This window comes from Tachypleus tridentatus, unplaced genomic scaffold (genome assembly GCF_004210375.1).
Source record: "Tachypleus tridentatus isolate NWPU-2018 unplaced genomic scaffold, ASM421037v1 Hic_cluster_2, whole genome shotgun sequence".
Lineage (NCBI taxonomy): Eukaryota > Metazoa > Arthropoda > Merostomata > Xiphosura > Limulidae > Tachypleus > Tachypleus tridentatus.
The window spans coordinates 65067536-65090230 of NW_027467782.1; the positions used below are offsets into that span (position 1 = coordinate 65067536).

At 33.3% G+C, this 22695-nt stretch overlaps 1 protein-coding gene across 1 annotated transcript; it reads right to left on the bottom strand.

The window, feature by feature from the left end:
• Positions 1–605: 605 nt before the first annotated feature.
• Positions 606–22125, bottom strand: LOC143242364 (protein timeless homolog). The gene is made up of 13 exons (XM_076485720.1): positions 21919–22125; positions 16775–16917; positions 16038–16125; positions 15375–15517; positions 14429–14508; positions 12022–12225; positions 10785–10907; positions 9862–9936; positions 9028–9146; positions 7229–7434; positions 4188–4297; positions 3213–3512; positions 606–868 (listed from the first exon to the last, which is right to left on the bottom strand). Exons 1-13 carry the CDS (start codon positions 22036–22038, stop codon positions 738–740), a joined length of 1842 nt encoding a protein of 613 aa, XP_076341835.1. The 5' UTR covers positions 22039–22125; the 3' UTR covers positions 606–737.
• Positions 22126–22695: the final 570 nt, after the last annotated feature.

The window sequence follows — 22695 nt, forward strand, 5'->3', positions numbered from 1 at the left end:
ATCAAAATAGGAGTGGAATAAGCTACATTTCTTCTTCTTTTGAATTGATAATTTAAAGGAAATGTCTTTCATTTTAAACATCACAAAATATTTTGTAATATTTTAAACGTAATTTATATTTCATACTCTACACGCATGCGCGCAGTACCGGTTTTAAATCAAACTTTACAGTTTAAAGTATCGAATTTCATCACAGCCTGCGGGTTTTACTTCATATACTTCGTTAAAAGACTCGATTATTTAATCTATTAACTTTTTTATTCATTGTGGAATAATAATCAACAGTAATTTTTCCAAACATTATATTTTGCATACATGTTCTAATAGCAAATAAACTAACCTGTTGGTTAGTGTTGCATGAAACCTTGAATTTTCTGGCAAATATAATATGTAAAAGTTATGATACTACAGGTTCATTACAATTAATTATTAAATATGTCAATGAATAATATTTCACAACTTAAGTAAAAAAGCTATTGTTAAAATGGTACAGCTATTACAGAATACATTTAATAAATAAGAAAGATAAAGGTATATGTTTGTATTTATATATGTTTGTATTTATATATGTTTGTATTTATATACAAATTGAAAGATGACTTCAGTCAGTTGTAAAATATTTATTTCTAAAACGATTACAAAATTCCATATATGGTATTCGATATTTTTAATAAAAGCTTGAAAAACTATAAATCATTTGACTATAGATTTCGCCCTTTATCTTTTACGATATAAGCTTATTCGTCATCGTCACTTTCAATCAGGCGCTTCTTCAATTTTTTGTGAGAAGCAATCTTTCCAATGTCAGAGTCAGAATCCTCGTGTGAATCAGAATTTAACACGTTCGTGATACTTGCATTAATCAGCTCTGAAATGAAAGATTTGGAATATAAAATTTTATTGAAAATTTTCTGTATTAGTTGATGAATTTAACGACATAAAACTACAAGAAAACTAAGCTTAAAACTCACTTACATGAAACTTTTTCGTTACAAAACAAATTGCCGATATTTCAAGATCATTGTAAAACAGAAGTGAAGCTACCTACTAAATATACGTTATTTTCACACACACACAAACATTCTTATATTACACGTATTTCTTCAGTACTGCCTTATTCTCTACCAAATACAGGTTACAGGATATGTGATGAAAATCGAGGCAGTAAAATACTGCAATAAATTACAAAAGAAAAAACAACGTCAGCAGCACTGTTACACTCCAAGTTAACACATGAACAATTGGAAACTGAAGAAATACAAAGCAAGTGAGAGAAAAAACAAACGTCAATTACTGTCTCATTGGAATGAAAGATGTGCACTCAGCATTAAATTAAAACAATAACAACATAAAAAGGAAACAGCAGTTGTAATTCAATACTTAATATTTTTCACTTACGACTAATCTCCATCTGAGAAAGAATTAGAATAATCATGAGAATGTCGCCTTCACTGTTTTAGACAATATCGTTAGTTTTTTCTACCTTGTGTCTAACCTATAGCCTCTCCACGTCTTAATTGGCTTTGTTAAGGAATTTAAAAGTAAGACTTAAGTAATTTTTATCAATTTCAGCTTCGCGCTAAAACAACAATAAAAATACAGTTATTCTTGTTAATATTAAAACCTTTCACGATATTGGTTCCAAGCAGGTTCAATGTTTAATAACTGGTGAAAAAGAAACTGACAAAAGGTAAATATGTAACAGAAACTGACTGTATAAATATTAAGTTTGTAAACTTATTTGTACTGAGAGTCAGTTCAACTGAGGGTGTAATTTAAGAACCAATCATCTGTCGAGTTTTTTTTAATGCTTGAGGCAAAACCTGATATTTTAAAGAACTATTTGAACAAACCACATGACGCACAGTAACAGTAAAAACATGCTCAAAGGGAAATAGGAAACAGGCACGTCATGGAAACGAAGTAATGGTTACAATAAAATAAACAACTGACACCGCTATTTGACTTTTCCCCTATGTTCGAAGGTTACACAGAGAAATGAACACGTGTACAGGAACTTACAAACACTAAACGAAAAACAAAAGACGACTTCATACACTCATATCATTTTGTTTTTTTTTCATTTATTATTACCATACAACATTTCGCCTAGCGGCTTTACAGTAGTGTATAGAGTGAATGCTGTTCAGTTGGAAGCTAGAACAAACGTGTACAGCAGACAAAGTATTGATCTTTCTCTCATATACAGCATGTGACAATATGGTCTCTTTTTGCCTTTCCTTCTTACAGACAATAAAATACAAAAGTGAAAAAAATATCGTATCGAAAAGTTGGATATTGATATAACGGTTTTAATATCGTTTAATGAAACGATGCTATTCCCGCAAAAACTAAAATTCGTATAAAATATTTACTTCCAGAAATAATCTAAGATCGCTCAATAAAACTAACTGCAGTAACGGAGATGTTACAGTTACAAACACCACAGCCAACATTTGATGTTAGCTTACTTGAATTACCTATCAAACAAACATTATATGCAAGTCAGTTAACTGCATGATGTCTTATCAGTTTACTACACCTATAATTAAATTGTGGTTTGGTTTGTAGCTACACGAGGGCTATCTGCGCTAGTCGTCCCCAATTTAGCAGTGTAAGACTAGAAGGAAGGCAGCTAGTAATCACCACCCACCGCCAACTCTTGAGTTACTCTTTTACCAACTAATAGTGAGATTGACCTTAATTTATAACGCCTCCACGGCTGAAAGGGCGAGCATGTTTGGTGTCCCGCGACCCTCAGATTACGAGTCAAGTGCCTTAACCACCTGGCCATGCCGGGCCGACTTCAAATCTGGAATCAACCAGTTCATTGCACCCTTGAACAGTTAATACAATTCAAAGTTAGCCAGCTGACTGCATCCTTACTTAAACGTTTACATCCGAAGTTAGCGAGCTGACTGCACTATTACTTACGGTTTAAAAATTTAGTTAACCAGCTGACTGAACCATTGCTTAAACAATTGTTAAAATTAAAAGTTAGTCACGTAATTATAGCCTTATTTAAACATATACATCCGAAGTCAGTGAGCTAACTGCACTATTGCCTAAAGAGTTTATAATATTAAAATAAGTTACGTAACTGTAGACTTAAGTAAAATTAACAAAATACGAAGTCAACTATCTGATTGTATATTTACTTATCAATGTAAAACAAACATTAAAAGTGTTATTATTTGTTCAGTATTCTGTACCCCTGCTATTCCACTTTTCTTTTTTCACCACTTGGTGGTCGAGTATCTCCACTATCTCGTTGAAGATGTAAAGACTCACCATTGGCCACGTGTTTTTCTTCGTCTTCTCTCCGTACTTGAGAAACGTATAATAAAGGAACGTCGTCGTCGTCACTTTCTTCCTCCAAACGAACGACCCTCCTTTTCTTACTGGGTCGTTCCTGCAGGCCACTTCTAAGATTAGATTCGTTTGTTCTGCTGTCATTAAAACTCGACCTGCTGCTGGTAAGGCGATTGCTTTTTGTAAATACACTTTCGCTGCTATATCAAAAAAGAAGAACATCAAATATCACACGTGCTCCCCCCAAGAGTCGATTTCTACTGTTTAACTTAGCTAAACTAAACCGTGATCACGAGCCTGAAAACTAAAGTAAAAGTAATTTCCCGAGATGACAGCGTTTAAAACAGCAGTTTTTAGATCAGACCAGTAAATTAGTCATTTACATCACGCTCCAGTCTCAGTATTTACCCAAACTTCCTACATTACAGATAACTATCTAGAAAGCGAAACGAACAAACCTAAAAAATCTCTTAGTTTGTACAATTTTCAGTTGAACACAGTCTCTCAAACTCGCCACATTACATCATATACTAATAAACAGGAAATATTACCAGAAGTTTTCTTAGATTTAATTAACTTTTCACAATAAAATAAATTCTTCGAGGGCGTTTTTAATACAAAGTAGTCAATAAGCACAAATAAATCATTAATTTTTTTGGGAAAACATTACAAAATTACTGACAATATATATAATATATATATATATATTACTGATATGTTATAACCGATTAGCCAGTGACTTAATATCTTGTAGCTGACTTAGTGATTAGTTAGTTAATAAGTAACAACACAACGAACGCATTTGTCAACTGATACTTTAGTTTCTTCATGTTTGCCAGTAACTAATTACACAATGAACACATTTGTTAACTAACCATGTGGTTTCTTCATCAGATGATTCTTCCAACGACCTTTTAACTTATTCCTTCGGTCACTACTAATTTCCTTACTGGACGTTTTGGTACATTTAGATTCGTCCTGTAGCCTATAATGATAAGATTAATAATAATTCATAAATGCTTGAAGAAAATCCACGAAAATCAGAGATGACAGGTTGCTCAATTGATAATGTTACATGACTAGTCAACTGGCAGCTTACTTTTCGACTGGTCAAAACTGATGAGACTATGCAATACCTGTATTTAACACCGTAAACACACGCGCATTAACCGAGGTTAGTTGAATAATGTTAGGCTCCAAATTCCCCTTTAATTAGCGGCGAGTCTTAAAATGACGACCCTACCAATGGACTTCAAAATTATCTGTGTTCGATTTAAACAATAAAAAACTACTTATTTTGTGGTAGCCTATATTCCTTACTGTTTTTTTACACATTTTGTACTACATATTAATATAATATAATGTATACGTTTAATGTGCCCCTGCTATACACTCACCCAAACGTCTTTAAGGTTCGTGATATTAAACTGTGTTACAACATCCTTCAATTTTATGCGGCCCATCATAGCCAGGTGGTTAGGGACGGCTAGAGCAAACATCCATCGTGTAGCTTTGCGAGAGATTCAAAACAAACCAAACCAATCCTACACCTCTACATAAATTCCAGATTATTAAGTGACCAGGTCGGAACTGCTTTCCCAACAAATGGTTTAATTTTAAGATTTTTTGTTGTTTGTAACAGTATACGAATCACACTGTTGGATAATGTTTGGTTGAGGGAAGTGTTCACAAAGTTAAAACTTATATTAATTAATCAGTAAGAACAGTTTTCATATTCTTGTTTGAAATATGTCACTCTGCCTCCAGTCTATCACCACGTGTCAATTTACAACTAGTTAGATCACACCAACTCAATATAAGTTACAATTTTTAAGAAAAGAACACAAGACAGTAGTGTATGAATCTGTGTTATCATGTGTGATGAGCACGTGGGGGAAATTCGAAGATATTCCTTTTTTGAAAGGTGAAACAAGCGTTTACATAGAAGTATAAGATAGCCGGGATTTTATTATTTTCTACTGTTAGGTAATTAATTAAAGAAAATGTGAAGTATATTTATGTATACCGAACAATGAGTAGATGTAACACACACATGAACAGTTAAAAGTTTTTTTACACCACAAATCAACGGTAAGCTTACAACTCTAAGATTGTGGACAGGAGTCTTCGTAATGGTCAGATCACAGTTAACATGTTATGTACCTTTCCGCTAAAACAAAATATCATGTTGATTCCATTAACGTACATAATTCAAGATGTACTACATTTCCGTGAGTTTGGACATTTGACTGGTAAAAACAGGTCGATCAATTGATCGGTCGAATACTATCAAATTCGGTCAAGTGTTTTATTTGTTATTATTATTATTTTCATTAATACATAAACAGTTTTACTTAATGTTAATTACACCAAAATAAAGAACCAGTTTAAAGTTTGTCTCTAGCCTTCCGACAACAGGGCTGCATACAGCGCCACCGTTTGGAAATTGTGTATCGTAGATATCACTCATTATGCATTTTAATAACATGCCATTCTTGTGAAGTCACAATACAAGTTTAAAACATTGTAGCTATTGGCTACATAAAATTGATTTGTTTGTTTGTTTTGAATTTCACGCAAAGCTACACGAGGCTATCTCCGATAGCTGTCCCTAATTTAGCAGTGTAAGACTAGAGGGAAGGCAGATAGTCATCACCACCACTCTTGGGCTACTCTTTTACCAACAAATAGTGGTATTGAGCGTTACACTATAACGCACCTACGGCTGAAAGGGCGAACATGTTTGGTGCAATTGCGATTCGAACTCGCTACTCTCAGATTACGAGTCGAGTGCCTTATCCACCTGATCAAGAGGCGTAGGAGGCAAACATGTTAAAAGTCAAAAGTTCAAGGTTTATTTCATCGATCAAGACGAGAAAATGTCCACCACAGGTGCACGCATCACAGTAAGCATTCATCAAAACTCGCCTTGGGGCTATGGAAGCTTTTGGGTTCTGGATTAAATTTTATCCATTTTCTCCTGATTTTCCCGAAAACAATTTCATAATTTTGATGCATCTTCATGGGGCACATTGAAAAGTGGACAGGCATGGGCCCATCCCACTCCCCACGCCACTGTTATAAAACTGTCGTTTGAGAGACCAAATGACCGATTTGTCTTTACCAGCAAAAAAGACCAACCCAGTGGATAATAACATTAAAACAATCTCGTTGGGAACAATGTTTGTTTGTTTCAGAGCAAAGATAAGCGGTAGGTATTTTATACGCTCTGTCCACTGGGGGCAATAGAACCCTGAATTAAATCGTTTATGTCGGCAAACTTATCGCTGACTTTGGAATACTTTTTGCTGAAGATTTATTGATCTACTGAGACAAATTTTCTCTATTTCTATGGAAGTGGTCTTTGATACGGACTAATTTATAATATACATGGGTTTAATACTTAAGAACTTAACAATGTTCCTAACTTTATGTTCTTTACAATGGTATTAGATTCACAAGTTCATTTCATGTCTCCTATTATCAATAAAGCTTAAAGCTAATAATAATCGCATTTACTTCACCAGAGGAGTTAATTAGCTAAATAAAACTAAATAAGCAAGTAATTAGCTAAATATAAGTGATGAAAGTGTAAACTTAGATGGCATTACTGTGGATCATTAATATGGAATATCATGAGGCTCCAGTCGTTCATCACATCAGGTATTGCTTTAATTTTCACTTAATTAAATACAACAGTATTAAAGAATTTGTTTAAAACAAACTAATAATAAAACACTAGTCTCGAGGGGTAAAGGTTAAGCCTTGTTTCCCTGAAGAAAAGCAATTACAAAGCATCTGTAAAGGTTATAACAGCTGGTTAATGCACGCATAGGTTACATACACGTTATTTATTCCGCTAATATCCAAGATAATAAAACAAAATAAATACTTTAAGAGCTATAAACAACCTTACCCTGCTACGTTATCGGCACGAACTTCCCTTGAAGCTTCCTTGCTTTTGGCCAGATCAGACAACATCTGGTAGCGAGGATTTAATTTCTTTGTACTGCCCAAAGAGTCTGAAGATGTGAAATCTCCCGAGATCGCGTTGTTCAAAACATTTACTCTCGTTCTCAGCATTCTGACGTTCAAATTTACTGGAATTCGCCAAAAAGTTTCCTACAAATGAAAACATATCATAAAATAAAATAAAAATTGTTCACGACAGTAAGAATTTTTTTATGAAGAGAAGAGATAAAAAGATTAGATCACTAGATTTGCCTTCCTTTGAGAATAGAGTTCGAATAAAATGACATACGTTTTAACGTCTCCAGAGAGTATCCCATATACTTCAGTACAAAGATACAATGTCATTACATGAGAACACAACTATCTAATATCATAGTTTTTCCGGAAAGCGTTACGGGAATGGTGATCTAACCCATCTTTTTTACCAAATCCTAAGAGAAATACAGCAACTAGTAGGTTATAAGTTAATTTCAGAAAAACAAATAAGTTTGAGAGTTTTAACCAACATATGTAACAAAAACAGACATCAAGGAATGGTAAAAACACTTTGCATAAACTAAATGATCTAACGATCACACATAAGCAGTGTGTGTGTGTGTGGATGTAAACAAATTATACTATCATATATAACGGCTGAAACAAACAATACAAATAATGCTAAATCTCCGTTCACTACGGCGCACGTTATTTATATCCTAAACTGTGAACGACAATTATGAGAAGCTGTTAACACCTGGTACTTATAATTAGCAAATATAACATACGTATTACGATTTATTTGTTTGTTTTGTATTTTGCGCAAGGCTACATCACGACTATCTGCACTAGCCGTCCCGAATTTAGCAGTGATAAACTACAAAGAAGGCAGCTGGCCAATACCACCCACCGCCAACTCTTGGATTACCCTTTCACCAACAAATAGTGCGATTGACGGTAACATAATGATGCCTCTACGACTGAAAGGACGAGCATGTTTGGTGTAACGGGGATTCGAGCCCGCGACCTTCAGACTGCGAATCGAACACCCTAACCAGAATATTATGCCAGGCCTTATATTACAAACAGCATATTTTCACCCTTATAAACAACTTCTGAATTTGATTGAACTTTATGGTAATTTTAATATAATAAAAATACAAAAAATTTTAAAACGCACATGTTAATGAAGCACATAAATAATACTTGCTTATTCACAGTTTAAGCTAAAACTGAAAATAAAGTACAAAAAATAAGAAATAAGTTTACTGATCTTCAGTAGTAGATGTGATAATAATTCATATGTTTAACTAACAACACAGTACGTAATTAAAATGCGTATTCTTTTAAACCTGAAATAATTATTCAGTTCAGTTACAAAAAGTATATATAGCTATTATATTATGATATAATACGTACAGTGTAAAACTTATAGATAAATTAAACCAAAAGTTTATCGCTCAAAAGAGGCAATAATAATAATAACAGAACTATGAACAGGAAACAGCGGAAGACATCACAGACATTACGTAAAAGTATGGCTGTCTGACCAAGACATATGTAACACATTATCTCCACATACAACGCTTATGAATACAAATTACTTAGTATGGCAAAACTTGCTAACTGAAGCTATATCAAACTAGTATGTACACCAAGTTGGCGTCGTATTAGCATAAATGACATTTTCAGGAATGTGCTCAAGTAATGTGGACTTCCAGAACAAATTCCTGTTGCATTTATACAAATACAAATACGTATACGAACCTGTTCATTTGCAGGCGAGCAAATCCCCACAGATTTCATTAACTTACAGAAGTCTTTACTGGTCAATGCTTGGTGGTGGTCTTCAGTGAGGGGAACAAGAGGTACTGCTTGTAGCTCGTCTGTAAAGATACATCACATAAACTATAAGATTCATTACGAAATGTTAACACGTTTACAGACCAAGATAATGTTTCATACATAAACTCTTAACGAAACACTACAGGGCTGAAGTTATTATATATATATATGTGTGTAAGCTCTCTGACAGATTAGTATTAAGACATATAATAAACAGACTGACAGAACGTCCACTCATTAATAGATCAGGACAGTATTTGAAACAAACTTTTAACGAAACAGTACGGGGCTGAAGTAACTATATTCACGTAAACTATCTAACAGATTAGTATTAATCTGCAAACTTCGCTAAAATTCTATAATACGTGCATGTACATATTCTGACACGTGATTATAACATCATAAAACATACAAACAACTATATTATGAAGTTGAAATATGCAGTGTTATATTTAACTAGGCCTCCTTAGCCCTTAAGTAAAACACTGAATAAGGTTTTTTCTAAATCATTCAATTTCTTTAATCAAACGGTAATCATATTGTGGTCGGAAATTAACGTAAGTTTAGGGGGTCAATGGTTATAAGAATATATACCAACATCCTATTACTCAGCCAATATAAATTATTTGACATATACTTATAACTAAAATAATACTTTTTAAAAATATTCAATAAAAAAAGTATTTTGAAAAATAATGTTAAAACAATTTTTTTACATCTTCGATTGATCTTGCCTTTACTAAAATAGCTTCTTACCATCATTTTCATCTTCTCGATCCTCTATTGCGCTTTCCAGAGACAATTTTAACCACTGAAGTCCTGGTTCCAATCCTGTTAAAAGTTTAAAAAAAAGAAGAGAACATTTTGACAAAATCATTACAAAAAAAACTCTTAGTGCAAAATGATTGAAAAACATTGAGATGAAAGGTCGTTCTATTTTATTATCTGGTGAGTTAGAGAACGTCACCAGGAGGTACAATGGTTTAAACATTCACTAAACTTCAAGTTCAAACGACGATGGAGCCAATAAAGCAATACTTAGGCCTTAAACGATCGACATTTCTAGTCAAACCTGGATCCCAAATTAATCCTCACCAGTTTTAGTGCCAGTTATACTACAGCAATAAACTACAGTTCCATTGAAAAAGAATGAAAGCACTGAAATTCGTAAAAGTTTTAATGTTGAAAGGAATATTAACTTTTAAGAGGTTGGTGTGACATTATTTGTTTCAGCATTAAATAACTTCGACCACTCTTCGTTACACTTAGAAAAAAGGCAAACCATTTGTTCTCAAGGTAATCGTGGATAAATATGAAAGAGCCATGATTCTTACGGTACTTAATATTGTCATACTTCAAAACAATGCATTCTGTATAAAAAAACGTTCCACACAATTGCACCTATAAAATAATACGATAATGCTAAACAATACTAGATTAGTAAACCACGGAAAAGTGTTTCAAGTGAATAAAAAACTGATGGCTCAGCTTTAATATCCATGCTAAAGGAAATAATTTTAGTCTAATTCGTTTTTAAAAATTCCAAATGCAAAGCTTACCAAGTCAGTTTTTTCATGTCCGTTCTCCAAGATAACTGTATCATTGCAGAAACTCATTTTTTAAACTAACACCTTTCTGTTAAGTTCTAGTTGTAAAGTATCATCTATAATGGAACCAACCTGATTCCAAAACTTTCAGCAACAGGTCTTTGAAGTTGGAAGAATCAACTGTTTCGTAAGAACCGACTGCATCTTGTGATTCGATCTCACTTTCAGATTCTACCTTGTCTTGAAAGAATTCTTCTGCAGATACAATAAAAAATGATCATGAACAATAAAACTATACATAAAACACATATAAAAAGTATTTAGGATTTTTATTTCGCAACTACATTAACGAATAACCATAACTGTGTCATTAAAAATGTAACCTGGTTGTCTCTTTATTCTTTTAAATTTACTAGTGAGAATTGCACTATAACAAACCGTCTTTCATTGCAGTGCTCAGTGTTATAAAATTAACTTAATAACGATTACATTAATACGAAGGATTAACATCAGTATTTATTTGACTTCAATATGATAAGAATAAATTTAAGTATTATTATGTTACGTAAATATTAGTTAGCCTCAATAAAGAAAACAAGTGCAAACATATACTGAACATTAATAAATATAACGTGACTACATTCCAATATGTACATTGTACACTGAACTAAAAAAAAAAAGATTTGCTATATTAAGACATAAAAGACTTTGAAACAAGCTAATTTAACTTCTCGATCAATAATACCATCAAATATACAGTTCGAATTTAACACTGGTTAGGAATAAAATATAATCTTCAAGATAAGGCAGATGATGAGCAAAAGTTAAATCTATATATTCAATACGTTTTACCAATAGCATATTTCAGTTTATGCCAAATACATATATATGTATATGCATGCTTAACTTACCTATAAGTAACATTTAATTCAGGACTGAAATATTTCATGCTGCAATTATTATGTACCGTGAAGTTTAATCTGAAACACGTCTTGTTGTTTCTAGATGATTTCGGAATAAAAACTATAACTGAATGTATATTTTTGTAAATAAAAGATAACTACATTTTAAATGTAAAACGAACAACCTGCTGTAAATATTTGAAATTCGATGGGGTGATGTAGACCAGTGGTTCTTAGGTCTAGAGCCCACTGGTGGTTCGTGTTAAGAGCACATAAAAAGGAAGAAAAAAATATATATCATAAACGTAAACTAAACTATTTCTTTAGAAATCAACGGTTTTATTGGCATGAATATTTAGTATTAGTTTATGTTAAAAAACGGTGTGTATAACGTGGGAGAGGACACATATAACTTAAGTAGGTCTCTTCCCTCGCAGCTGTTCATTGAAATCACTGTTTCAACCAACCTTCAACCTCTTTTTCGTCGTTGTCGCTATCATTTGCTTCCGATTTAGATTTTGACTTCCGCTGTTTTTTGTCCCCTGTTTTTCTCACTCGCTTCTTCCGTAGCTGTTGACGGTCGTTAACCAAGCCCATTTGTAACATTTTCTCCACCACACGATGCCGGGGTCGTTTAACTGTCAAGTTCTCTAGGATACGACCAAGAATGTCTGGAAGAAATCAGAGAACTTCAGATAAATTTCATAATTAGACTTAAGTATAAAATATTCATGTATTACTAGAAGTTCTCAGTGATTGAATACTCTCATCTGTTTTTAAAATAATTTAAAAATCTCCGTATTTACAGATTAAGTTCAAAGGTAATTTAAGGACTATTGGGAATAGTTTTTGTTTGTTTTTGAATTTCGCGCAAAGCTACACGAGGGCTATCTGCGCTACCCGTCCCTAATTTAGCAGTGTAAGACTAAAGGGTAGGCAACTAGTCATTATCACCTATCGCCAACTCTTAAGCTACTCTTTTACCAACGAATAGTGGGATTGACCGTCACATTATAAAGTCCCCACGGCCTAAAGGGCGAGCATGTTTGGTGTGACGGGGATTCGAATCCGCGACCCTCAGATTATGAGTCGAATGCCTTAACCACTTACTTGGCCATGTCAGGACTCAGGAATAGTACTAAATAATGTAAACCCCAACTACACCTTAGGTAACTACTGATACGAGAGAGAACAACCAGTCAGCAGCAACTCGCTGTCTATATCGCTAGGCCTAACCGCGGTACTGACTGTTCCACTTATAATGAATGCCCTTATAGCTGAAAGTGCAAAGTGTGTTCAACAGCATGTCACAACTCAAACAATTAATTATTCTTGAAAACAACTGGTAAGTTATGAAATAAAATATCTTACAAGCTGTGAACATGATATAAATGTACATATATTAAAAAAATAAAGATGGGCACGTGCATAAAGCATGAGACAAATTCTAGTTTCTGTAATTCAATGTATCAGGACTTCGAATTATTTATTACAGCTAAAAGATATATTAACCAACACTAATATATTCAGATGTGGCTATCAAGAAGCGAAATAATCAGGCGCTAAAACTAGAAAACTGTAAACTATTACCAAACACTTAAGTATATTACACAAAGGTACACTGACTTTATAACCAAACTGTACGGAGTTAGTTACAGTGTAGATTCCACACAAATTAGTTCGTGTTTTGATACAAGACAGTGTATGTTTTACTCCTACCATAGAATAAGTGGTGCAAACTGACTAACCAAACCTACTTTGTAGAGTATTCACTATAAAACTGTGGCAAGTTATTTTCTACCATATACATAGATACAGACTAATGAATACACAACGTATAATGGAAAGTCTTGTAATATAAATAATCGGGTTTTATAAACCTAGTAGTAATATATTTAATACTACAAATATTAGTACAAAGTAATTAATAGGTACAACATGATGAAAATTAATGTAAGATATGTTGTCAAACTGTATAAAACTATAGCAAGGTATTTAATATAATAAATACTACCACACACCAATGAATAGATACCATATAATGAATGTTCTTGAAATAGAAGTTACCAGCTAGTGTAAAATATTTGCAATATATAATGAGTAAACAATAGTCTGTACAGAAAAACAAACAAAAATACAATCTAGATAATTTTTCGATCATAAAAATCACCAACAACACTGACCTGTTGAATTTCTAAACTGATCATAAAACTAGTCAATCTTTATGTTATAAAGACCAACAACAACACTGACCTGTTGTATCCCTAAACTGATCATACAACTAGTTAATCTTTATGTTATAAAGACCAACAACAACACTGACCTGTTGTATCCCTAAACTGATCATACAACTAGTTAATCTTTATGTTATAAAGACCAACAACAACACTGACCTGTTGTATCCCTAAACTGATCATACAACTAGTTAATCTTTATGTTATAAAGACCAACAACAACACTGACCTGTTGTATCCCTATCCCTAAACTGATCATACAACTAGTTAATCTTTATGTTATAAAGACCAACAACAACACTGACCTGTTGTATCCCTAAACTGATCATACAACTAGTTAATCTTTATGTTATAACCAACAACAACACTGACCTGTTGCAAAACTGATCACACTAGTTAATCTGTTATAAAGACCAACAACAACACTGACCTGATGCATCTTTAAACTGATCATACAACTAGTTAATCTTTATGTTATAAAGACCAACAACAACACTGACCTGTTGTATCCCTAAACTGATCATACAACTAGTTAATCTTTATGTTATAAAGACCAACAACAACACTGACCTGTTGCATCCCTAAACTGATCATACAACTAGTTAATCTTTATGTTATAAAGACCAACAACAACACTGACCTGATGCATCTTTAAACTGACTGTATAACTGTCGTAGCTCAGCCTCTTCTTCTTCTCGCCAGTCGATAAGAACTCGGGTCCTAAACATAAAATACTTCTTTCAAGCATATAAGATCTTCAACTGAAATTATATCAAAATATAATAACTTAACTAAAATCATGAGGGCAAAATGTTTTATAACTATAAATACAAGATATCTGGAGAGATAATAATTAAACAAGTAAAATAAAAACATGTACTATCATATATATAGTTTGAAGTGCGTCAGTAGACTTATTATATACTTAGTATATCTGTAAACATGTTTCTGTTGAATCCAGTACAAATAACTGGGTTTATAACTTACCCAATATATTCATAAAAAATCTCTCTAAGATTTATTACAGATAAGTGGATTTCTGATATATTTAATAATGTAATATAGGTTTGTCACAAGTGGACTTACAATATATGGTGTTACGTAATTATTGTTTGTTATTAAGCACAAAGCTACACAAAGGTCTATCTATGCTCTGCTCACCACGGGTAACGAAACGCGATTTCTAGTGACATAATTCTGCAGAAATATCATGAAATGTATATCGTGGCTAGTTCACAATAATCCGAACTATACACTTCAAAGTTATGCATGGACACTGTTAATTAATTACCAGACTGCAAGAAAGATATACCTTTGAAATGTTTCATAAAAAAAAAAGGGTAAATCAGCCACTTTCACGTTTAAATATTAACGTAAAGCATTTATCATTTTCGTTGATTGGAATAAATTATTCATAATTTTCGCATTAAGTTTTTTACCGAAGGTTATAGCGCGGGTACGTGCGAATATATAAATTACCAATGCTGCTTTCTGAATGATATTTTAATACCATATTACAGTAGATTAAGTGTAGAAAAAAAACATTTTCATGAATGAAAACATAATAATTTAATTTAAAAAGCCACCTTGTAGGCTTATGGCAAAGCTCCTTCAAATCCTTGATAAGTTCCAGGTGTTTCAGATGACGAATAACCTGTCGCCTTGTCTTGGTATCATCAATTAAGTTGTCCACGATCAAGTCTGCTACGTCTTTATCTGCGAATAAGCACTACTATTCATCATGAAATCATCCAAAGAACACAAGTTCGATTTACACTAGTATGGCTAAATAACACGATTATTTACGTAATACAACAGTACCTTCATGACTGATCAACTGAAGGAATAGTTAAACCTCAATAGAATGTTTCAGGGCAGAGAACACTGAGTATTAATTATAATAACAAATTCTACAAAAGCATGCTCCTCATGTTTGCTATAAACGTCATACAATCAAATAACTAAAAACGTATTTTATTCGGATAATATTTTATCTAGAGAATTATTTATTTATTTGAAAATAATAAATATCAATTCAAATGTTAAGGAAACCAAACTGATCAACTGAGACGACATAGCTTAACATGAACATAGCACGTTACAGCTGAGCCAAAATGGAGTAAAGACAAGTCACTTACAGCAAAGTTTTATCAGCTGCAAATATACACTAAACACCTTCTGTAAATTATTACGAAATAAGAAAGGTTTGTGAATTATTTTATATCCATTTCTAAAGATTAAACAATTACCTCCTTCCTGACATCTTTGTACTGTTCGTACAACCCTCGTAGTTCGTCTTCCTGTTCCTCAGTCCAGAGTACTCTAGCAGACTGTTTCCTAAACGTTATTTAAAGATAAACCACACCGTGTAATTAGTGAAGGATTTAAGGCAGTTTCTTAATTCAGTTTCTCCCAAACCGACATTCCGAATCTCCACACTTACAATATTACTAACGTGAACGTGTCACAATTTGTGATGCATGTTTTCACTATCTTGAATTAAATTCTAAAGTCAATTCCACTGAAAAAATGACTAACAGAATAAATATGGAAAGCAGTGGTTAGACTTAAAAGCACATAATCCTAAAAATGAAAATGTTTGAATTCTTTTAAGAGGTATTTATGATGCCTTTTTACAATATACTTTAACAATGAAGACACAAATAAACAGAACACGCTGTAAATATTTATGGAATTTTAACTTTTAAGCCCCATCATAAAAGATTTAATTTGGATACCAATGCTAAGCCATATGTGATATAAGTATGTTTCAAACACAAGAAAGACAAAAAAAAAAACCTTTTTTTTTAAATATTTGATCTCAAAGGATTACGTTCAGTAATATAAACAGTTTCTGATACACTACACTAAATGACAGTCTATGATTCTTATGATCATTGAAAAACATGATCCTATTGTAATGAAATGACAAATTAAGTTTACCTCAAGTTAATATTACACAATGTAATAAGAACGTTCCGCTTACTTGTCAAAACTTCCATAACCTTCTTGAATTTCGTAAACTTCACGTGAACTTTTCCAGAACAACATTTCCATAAAAACCTTCTTGTTCTTCTGGGCACACTCGAAGAACTTCTCAACGACGAACTTCGCAAATCTCGCCAACTCCTGATAAGCATTCAAATGTGTATAAAGAATTTGCTTTTCGTTATCTCTTCTCATATAAACATTGTCAGCTTTATCCATTTTCAATGTATTTAATATAAAATGTCCTTTTTATACTATTCATATAATATCGTTATTTAAACAAGAAAAATCCTCAATAGCCGTGGTACTTAAAATTATTTGAAGCAGGATTAGTGTAAATTAACTCAAGATGCTTTTTTAAATACTTTTTATTAGCTATGTTTTTATTTGCCAGTAATTACCAAACGTGGGGCACACGTATACCTAATTACATTTTATTACTCATAAAGATTTCTTCTAGCCTACCCTCGAACTGACATTCTTTTACGGAGGATTAATGTAAATTGATCTATAAAGCATTAAGCTTGGGTCAAATGCATCAATCGAAAGGGAATGACCTCATGAGTTCAAAACTGTAATTAGATCTCAAACCTGTCAAGATATGATGGAGCTATGAGCTAAATGTTTCTACTTGAAAAGCTAAGACCCATTCTGTGAGCCACTATGCTTTGGCTAAAACTCGAAAACAATTTTATGTGGTTTATCTTTCAATAAATACAACGTTAGTTGTCTTACTAGGCCAAATAAGACTCTCTGCATACTGTCAAACTGCTATAGTGATGTTATAAATTAATGTGTGTGTGTAATAATACATTAGTTCCTTGATCATCGCTGTTTCTTACTCACAACCTGCAACTGATGATTTCACCAAATCACCATCTGTCTAAAACACACACTTCAATTCTCAAATGATCGACCTGGTTTATACCTTTCATTATCGGTGTGGTCCACATATTGAGTAACTTTATACTCTTTTCAGTTATAACATTTAGTGTAGAGAGCTTATCCAAATAATTGGGTGAGATCACTCATACTTTATGTAAAATGTACAGCAAAACTAGCACTAGTTAGTGAGATTAACTGGAATACTGATGCCAATTTGGATTTTTTGTTTCTGCGATTAGTATGTTATTAAAATCTCAATAGTCAACAAAGTCATAAACCTAAAAAAGTCTGCCGATAAATAGTTTAGAAAGCCGATTGGGGTACTTGGACTCCATAGATAACTTTTCACTCTCTGGCACTTTAGTTATGGTTTGATTTGAATTTCACGACTAAGGTCATTTTTGACAACACATGTAGAAACGTTTGTTTGGAATTTCGCGCAAAGTTACATGAGGGCCATCTACATTAACTATCTCTAATTTAGCAGTGTAAGACTGGAGGGAAGGCAGCTAGTCATCACCACGCACCGTCAACTCTAAGGCTACTCTTTTACCAACGAATAGTGGCATTGACCGTAACATTATATCGCACCCACGGCTGAAAGGAAGAACATGTTCGTTGTGATGGGTATTTGAGATCGCGACCCTCAGACTGCGAGTCGAGCTCCCTAACCACCTGACAAGTAATGTAGGTGTTACTGGAACACTGCGATTCTTCACCTTATTTGAATAAAAATTATACAAAAACATCTAAACATCTTCATACTTTTCATTCCTAAATACAAAATGTGCGTTAGGGATATGAAATTAAACTAGCTTTATGTAATCATACGTTATTCCCATAAATTGAAAATGTAACGTAAAGTTTGATTTCACAATCTAGTCTATACAATGTCTAGCTAGATACGAACTACAGTGCTACCATAAAGTTCATGCACTAACAAGGACGTGATTCCTATCATATAAAGGGGTTTTGATTTTGTTCAAAGATTTTTGGCCCCCACACACTACAAAAATTATTACATCGTCAATGTCACTAATAACTGGTTGGATATAGCTGAAACATTGTCAAAAAATGATGATAAGACATCAAACTGGATAAAACTTCAATATTACCATAAAATCAAAATGGGTTTCTTTGTTTACAATTAAACACAAAGCTACACAATGAGCTCTCTGTGCTCCGTCCAACGCGTGTATCGAAACCCGGTTTTTAGTGGTATGAGTCCGCAGACACACTGCTGTGCCACTAGGGGCATTAAGATAGAAGTAATTATTATATGATGTATATAACTAGAATATTATCATATATTTGCAGTGTAATGTCAATAAACTATTCTAGTAGGTGGTATACATTTAGTTGGTTATAAAATTGTATGGTAAAATACTGACACTGGTATGCGTTAGAATGGATTAGCGCCAAGCTTGAACCAACTGAGTAACAAGAGGTGGTAGGATATTAACGTAGCCAAGAATGATAACGTTAGTTAACTGAAAATATTTAGCTGTTTATATTTTAACAGCTCAGTATAAACACTCATGGATATAAGACATATAGAAACAAACTTTGCACAGTAATAGAAACAAAAAGTTATTAACTGTATAAAAAAAGAGAAAAAAGAGTTTAAGAGATTACCAAAGAAAAAAAAAAAGATATATGTAATAGTTCTCTTCTCTTACTGCCTCAAAACCAAAACTAAAAATAGTCATGTGTCTGGAACAAGCTGCTCAGCTGAACTGTTGAAGGTGAATCCTTCAAGCAGCAACTTAATGAGGTTGTTGGATTGAAAACCAAATGAACAAGATGGGTTAAATGACCTCTCTCTTTTGTAACCTTATGTTGTTATTTGACAGTCTTTCTTCAGTCCACAACTGAGGTTATCCCTGACTCTTTGAACTTCACAAAATTGATTAGTAAGTCCTCAACACATGGTGAAGGTAATCCTACTTTCTCAATCCTTCTTTCCCAGACTTCTAAACTGCATTTCTTGCAACAGTATCTGACAACTGTCAGTAAATTCCTCTGTTAAAATATTTTTGTTGTATAGTTCTGTTACTATTTTTCTGGGCTTCATAATCAGATTCAGTACAATAGTCTTTTTTCCCCTGAATGGTTGCTTGAAGATTTTCATCAATGTTCTGGTTGTTTGGAATCTTGATTTTGATGTGACTATCTGAATGTTCGTCTTCCTACTTTGCTTTTTCTTAGTCAAACTATTTCATTGGAATTATAGGCGCTCTGACTTGGTACTTCGGCTGAGAATAAGTTTAAATACCGTACCTCATTCGAATGGTTATTACAAAGGACATTTTCTACCACAGCTGTCACAAACAATACAAAGACATCGTCCAGGAATGTCAGTACTAACTCTTCACATAGCCTATTTAAAGGATATATTTCTTGACGCCATTGCCAATGGCATATATTTTTCACAAATTGATAAACAAAGGCTGTGTCACCTCCGTACTTCAAGAAAACCAGCGTAAAAAAATGTCCAACATAAACCAGCAGTTAACGATAATATGTATACAAAAGAGGGCAATAAAAAAAAAATAGCATTCGTCACCTAGTGGGGCATCACAGAACTGCTTTATAAACATAGTAATACAAGAAATATCACTCTCAATTTTTCACGGTTCCCTAAAAATCACAAATACACATTCTAAAATGCCAAATGTTGTATGATTTAAATTTTTAGAGTATCAAAAACAGTTAGCAAAGCAGTTTAGGGAAGTTTTATTTTTTTATCAATTATTAAACACAATGCTATACAATGAGATATCAGTGCTACATCTACCGCAGGTATCGAACCAGTATTATAAGCATTCAGACTTACCGACAAGCAACCACAGGAGCCACTATTGTTAATGAAAGTAGTTTACTTGCATTTGAAAGAAGTTAAAACGTATGAGTAAAAAATTCATGTTTTTGATATTCTGTGCAGTTTATAGTGGGTACAGAATTGAACATTATGCGCAATTATTGTGAAAACTATTCATAAAAGTTTCTTGAAAAAAAAACTGGTGAAAATTCTTAAACGTACATTACGATCGGTGTCTAAAATCAGCTTATATCTTAATATTTAAACACTTGGTACAATGCACTTTAAAACTACAATAAGTTTAGAGCAACAAGACTTAGCACGAATAGCTAAAGAAAAAATAAACCCCAAAAAATTAAGTTTGTTTCATCACTTACGCATAAAACTATACAAAGAGCTATTTGCACATTGCCATTTATAATTTTGACTAGGAGGAAAACATCTTGTAAAAAGCGTGTATCGTCAGCTCCTGGATTACTCTTATATGACCAAATAATGGGAATTGACTATCACTCTTATAGCGCACCAAACTACTGTTCTTGTTGCTTACTCAATGTGAGGTTATCTGTGTTCAGCTTACTGTGAATAATCGAACCGCGGATTTTAGCGTGTTAAGTCCATAGGCTTATCGCTGAACTATTGAGGGGGACCCAAAGTAAAGAGCACATTTTTGCGGAAATTATTCGTGAACCGTGCACCCTCACATTCACAATCTTGGCATGCCCGATACAAGAACTAAAGAAACACTCGTAAATATGTTGGACTGCTGTACCCTGAAGTGAAATTAAGCTAAAAACAGGTGATTTTTTAATTATCATTAAATGGTGTTTGTTTGTTTGTTTTTTGAATTTCGCGCAAAGCTACACGAGGACTATCTGCGCTAGCCCTCCCTAATTTTGCAGAGCAAGACTAAAGGGAAGGCAGCTAGTCATCACCACCCACCGACAACTCTTGGGCTACTCTTTACCAACGAATAGTGAGATTCACCGTCACATTATATCACCTCAACGGCTGAAAAGGCGAGCATGTTTGGTGTGACGGGGATTCGAACCCGCGACACTGGGATTACGAGTCGATTGCCTTAACCACCTGGCTATGTGCCGTGCCTCGATGAGAGGAAGCTGAAAATTTTCTGATAAAATTCGTTAGGCCAAAATGGCGACATGTTTCTCTTTTACTTCAAGCGATTTTAACTTTTTTGTGTGTGTATTTTAATCTTATTACGCAACGTAGCTACCTTTTTTTTATGACACAGGAGAAAATAGCACAGTACAGTCTAAGGAAGAAAATGGTTCCGTATAAGAAAACAAACATGGAATTGACAACTAAATAAATCTATCATACCTATACTATTAAGAAGCTCTTGTTACTGTTTCTTAGTTAAGGCTTAAACCTTCCCGAGTCTAATTAGGTATAAAATGAATCCAAAACATTACCTTAACTGAACTTGCCTCGTGTCTCTGAGGATCGTGCAGAATATTCTGGAAGATCCGGAACGCCGAAGCCTGAAATAATAATCCGTACATTCTGCGATCCCATGCAATCCTGTGTAACATCTTAACTATGCAATGATTCGTGTGCGGCGTGTTCTTTTGATAGTCGGACAACAGAGTAACGTAAGACTGGACTACTTTGGTCGTAGCAAACCTATGAAGTTTGACCCAAACTATTCAAAATTTTAAATAACACAACCATGATGTATATTACTAAATATTTTGTTTCGTAAAAAATAAAGCTATTGCTGAATAAAACAGATAATCAACATATTTAATTCATGGTCCAGTAAGGTACAGGAAGTTTCAAGAACAACGTTTACTGTTATTTTGTAAAACAACATATATTCACTATTACAGATAAATTAGACTATGACCAAAACAGTTTTAGTGCCAGCTGCAAGTTTTCGGAATCGATTAATTATTCTCTTTAATAATTACTTTTATTCTTTCCTAAGAGTAACAGCCAATAATGGTAGAGGTTATTAGACACAAACAAGCGTTTGAATAAGATGGGGGATGTTTCTTTTTATATATAAATATATATAAATCTGCGTTATTATTATGCGTAAGGTTACTCGGTTTAACGTCATACATTGAACCTAGTAAGAAGTGAATGTTTCACATGAACAATAGCTGTATATCTAAAGTAAGCTAGGAAAGGTTTTACAACACAAGGAAAGAGAAAGCAAAACAAGCAGCGGCCGAATACAAGCCTAT

Bases quoted from the DNA above. Each gene is read 5' to 3' on its own strand.
- LOC143242364 (XM_076485720.1), bottom strand. From the start codon at position 22,038: ATGTTACACAGGATTGCATGGGATCGCAGAATGTACGGATTATTATTT. The intron at 10,908-12,021 runs GTTGGTTGAAAC...TTGTATCTGCAG, and splicing joins CGACGAAAAAGAGGTTGAAG to AAGAATTCTTTCAAGACAAG. The intron at 7,435-9,027 runs GTTCGTATACGT...TTTCATTTGTAG, and splicing joins GCTCGCCTGCAAATGAACAG to GAAACTTTTTGGCGAATTCC.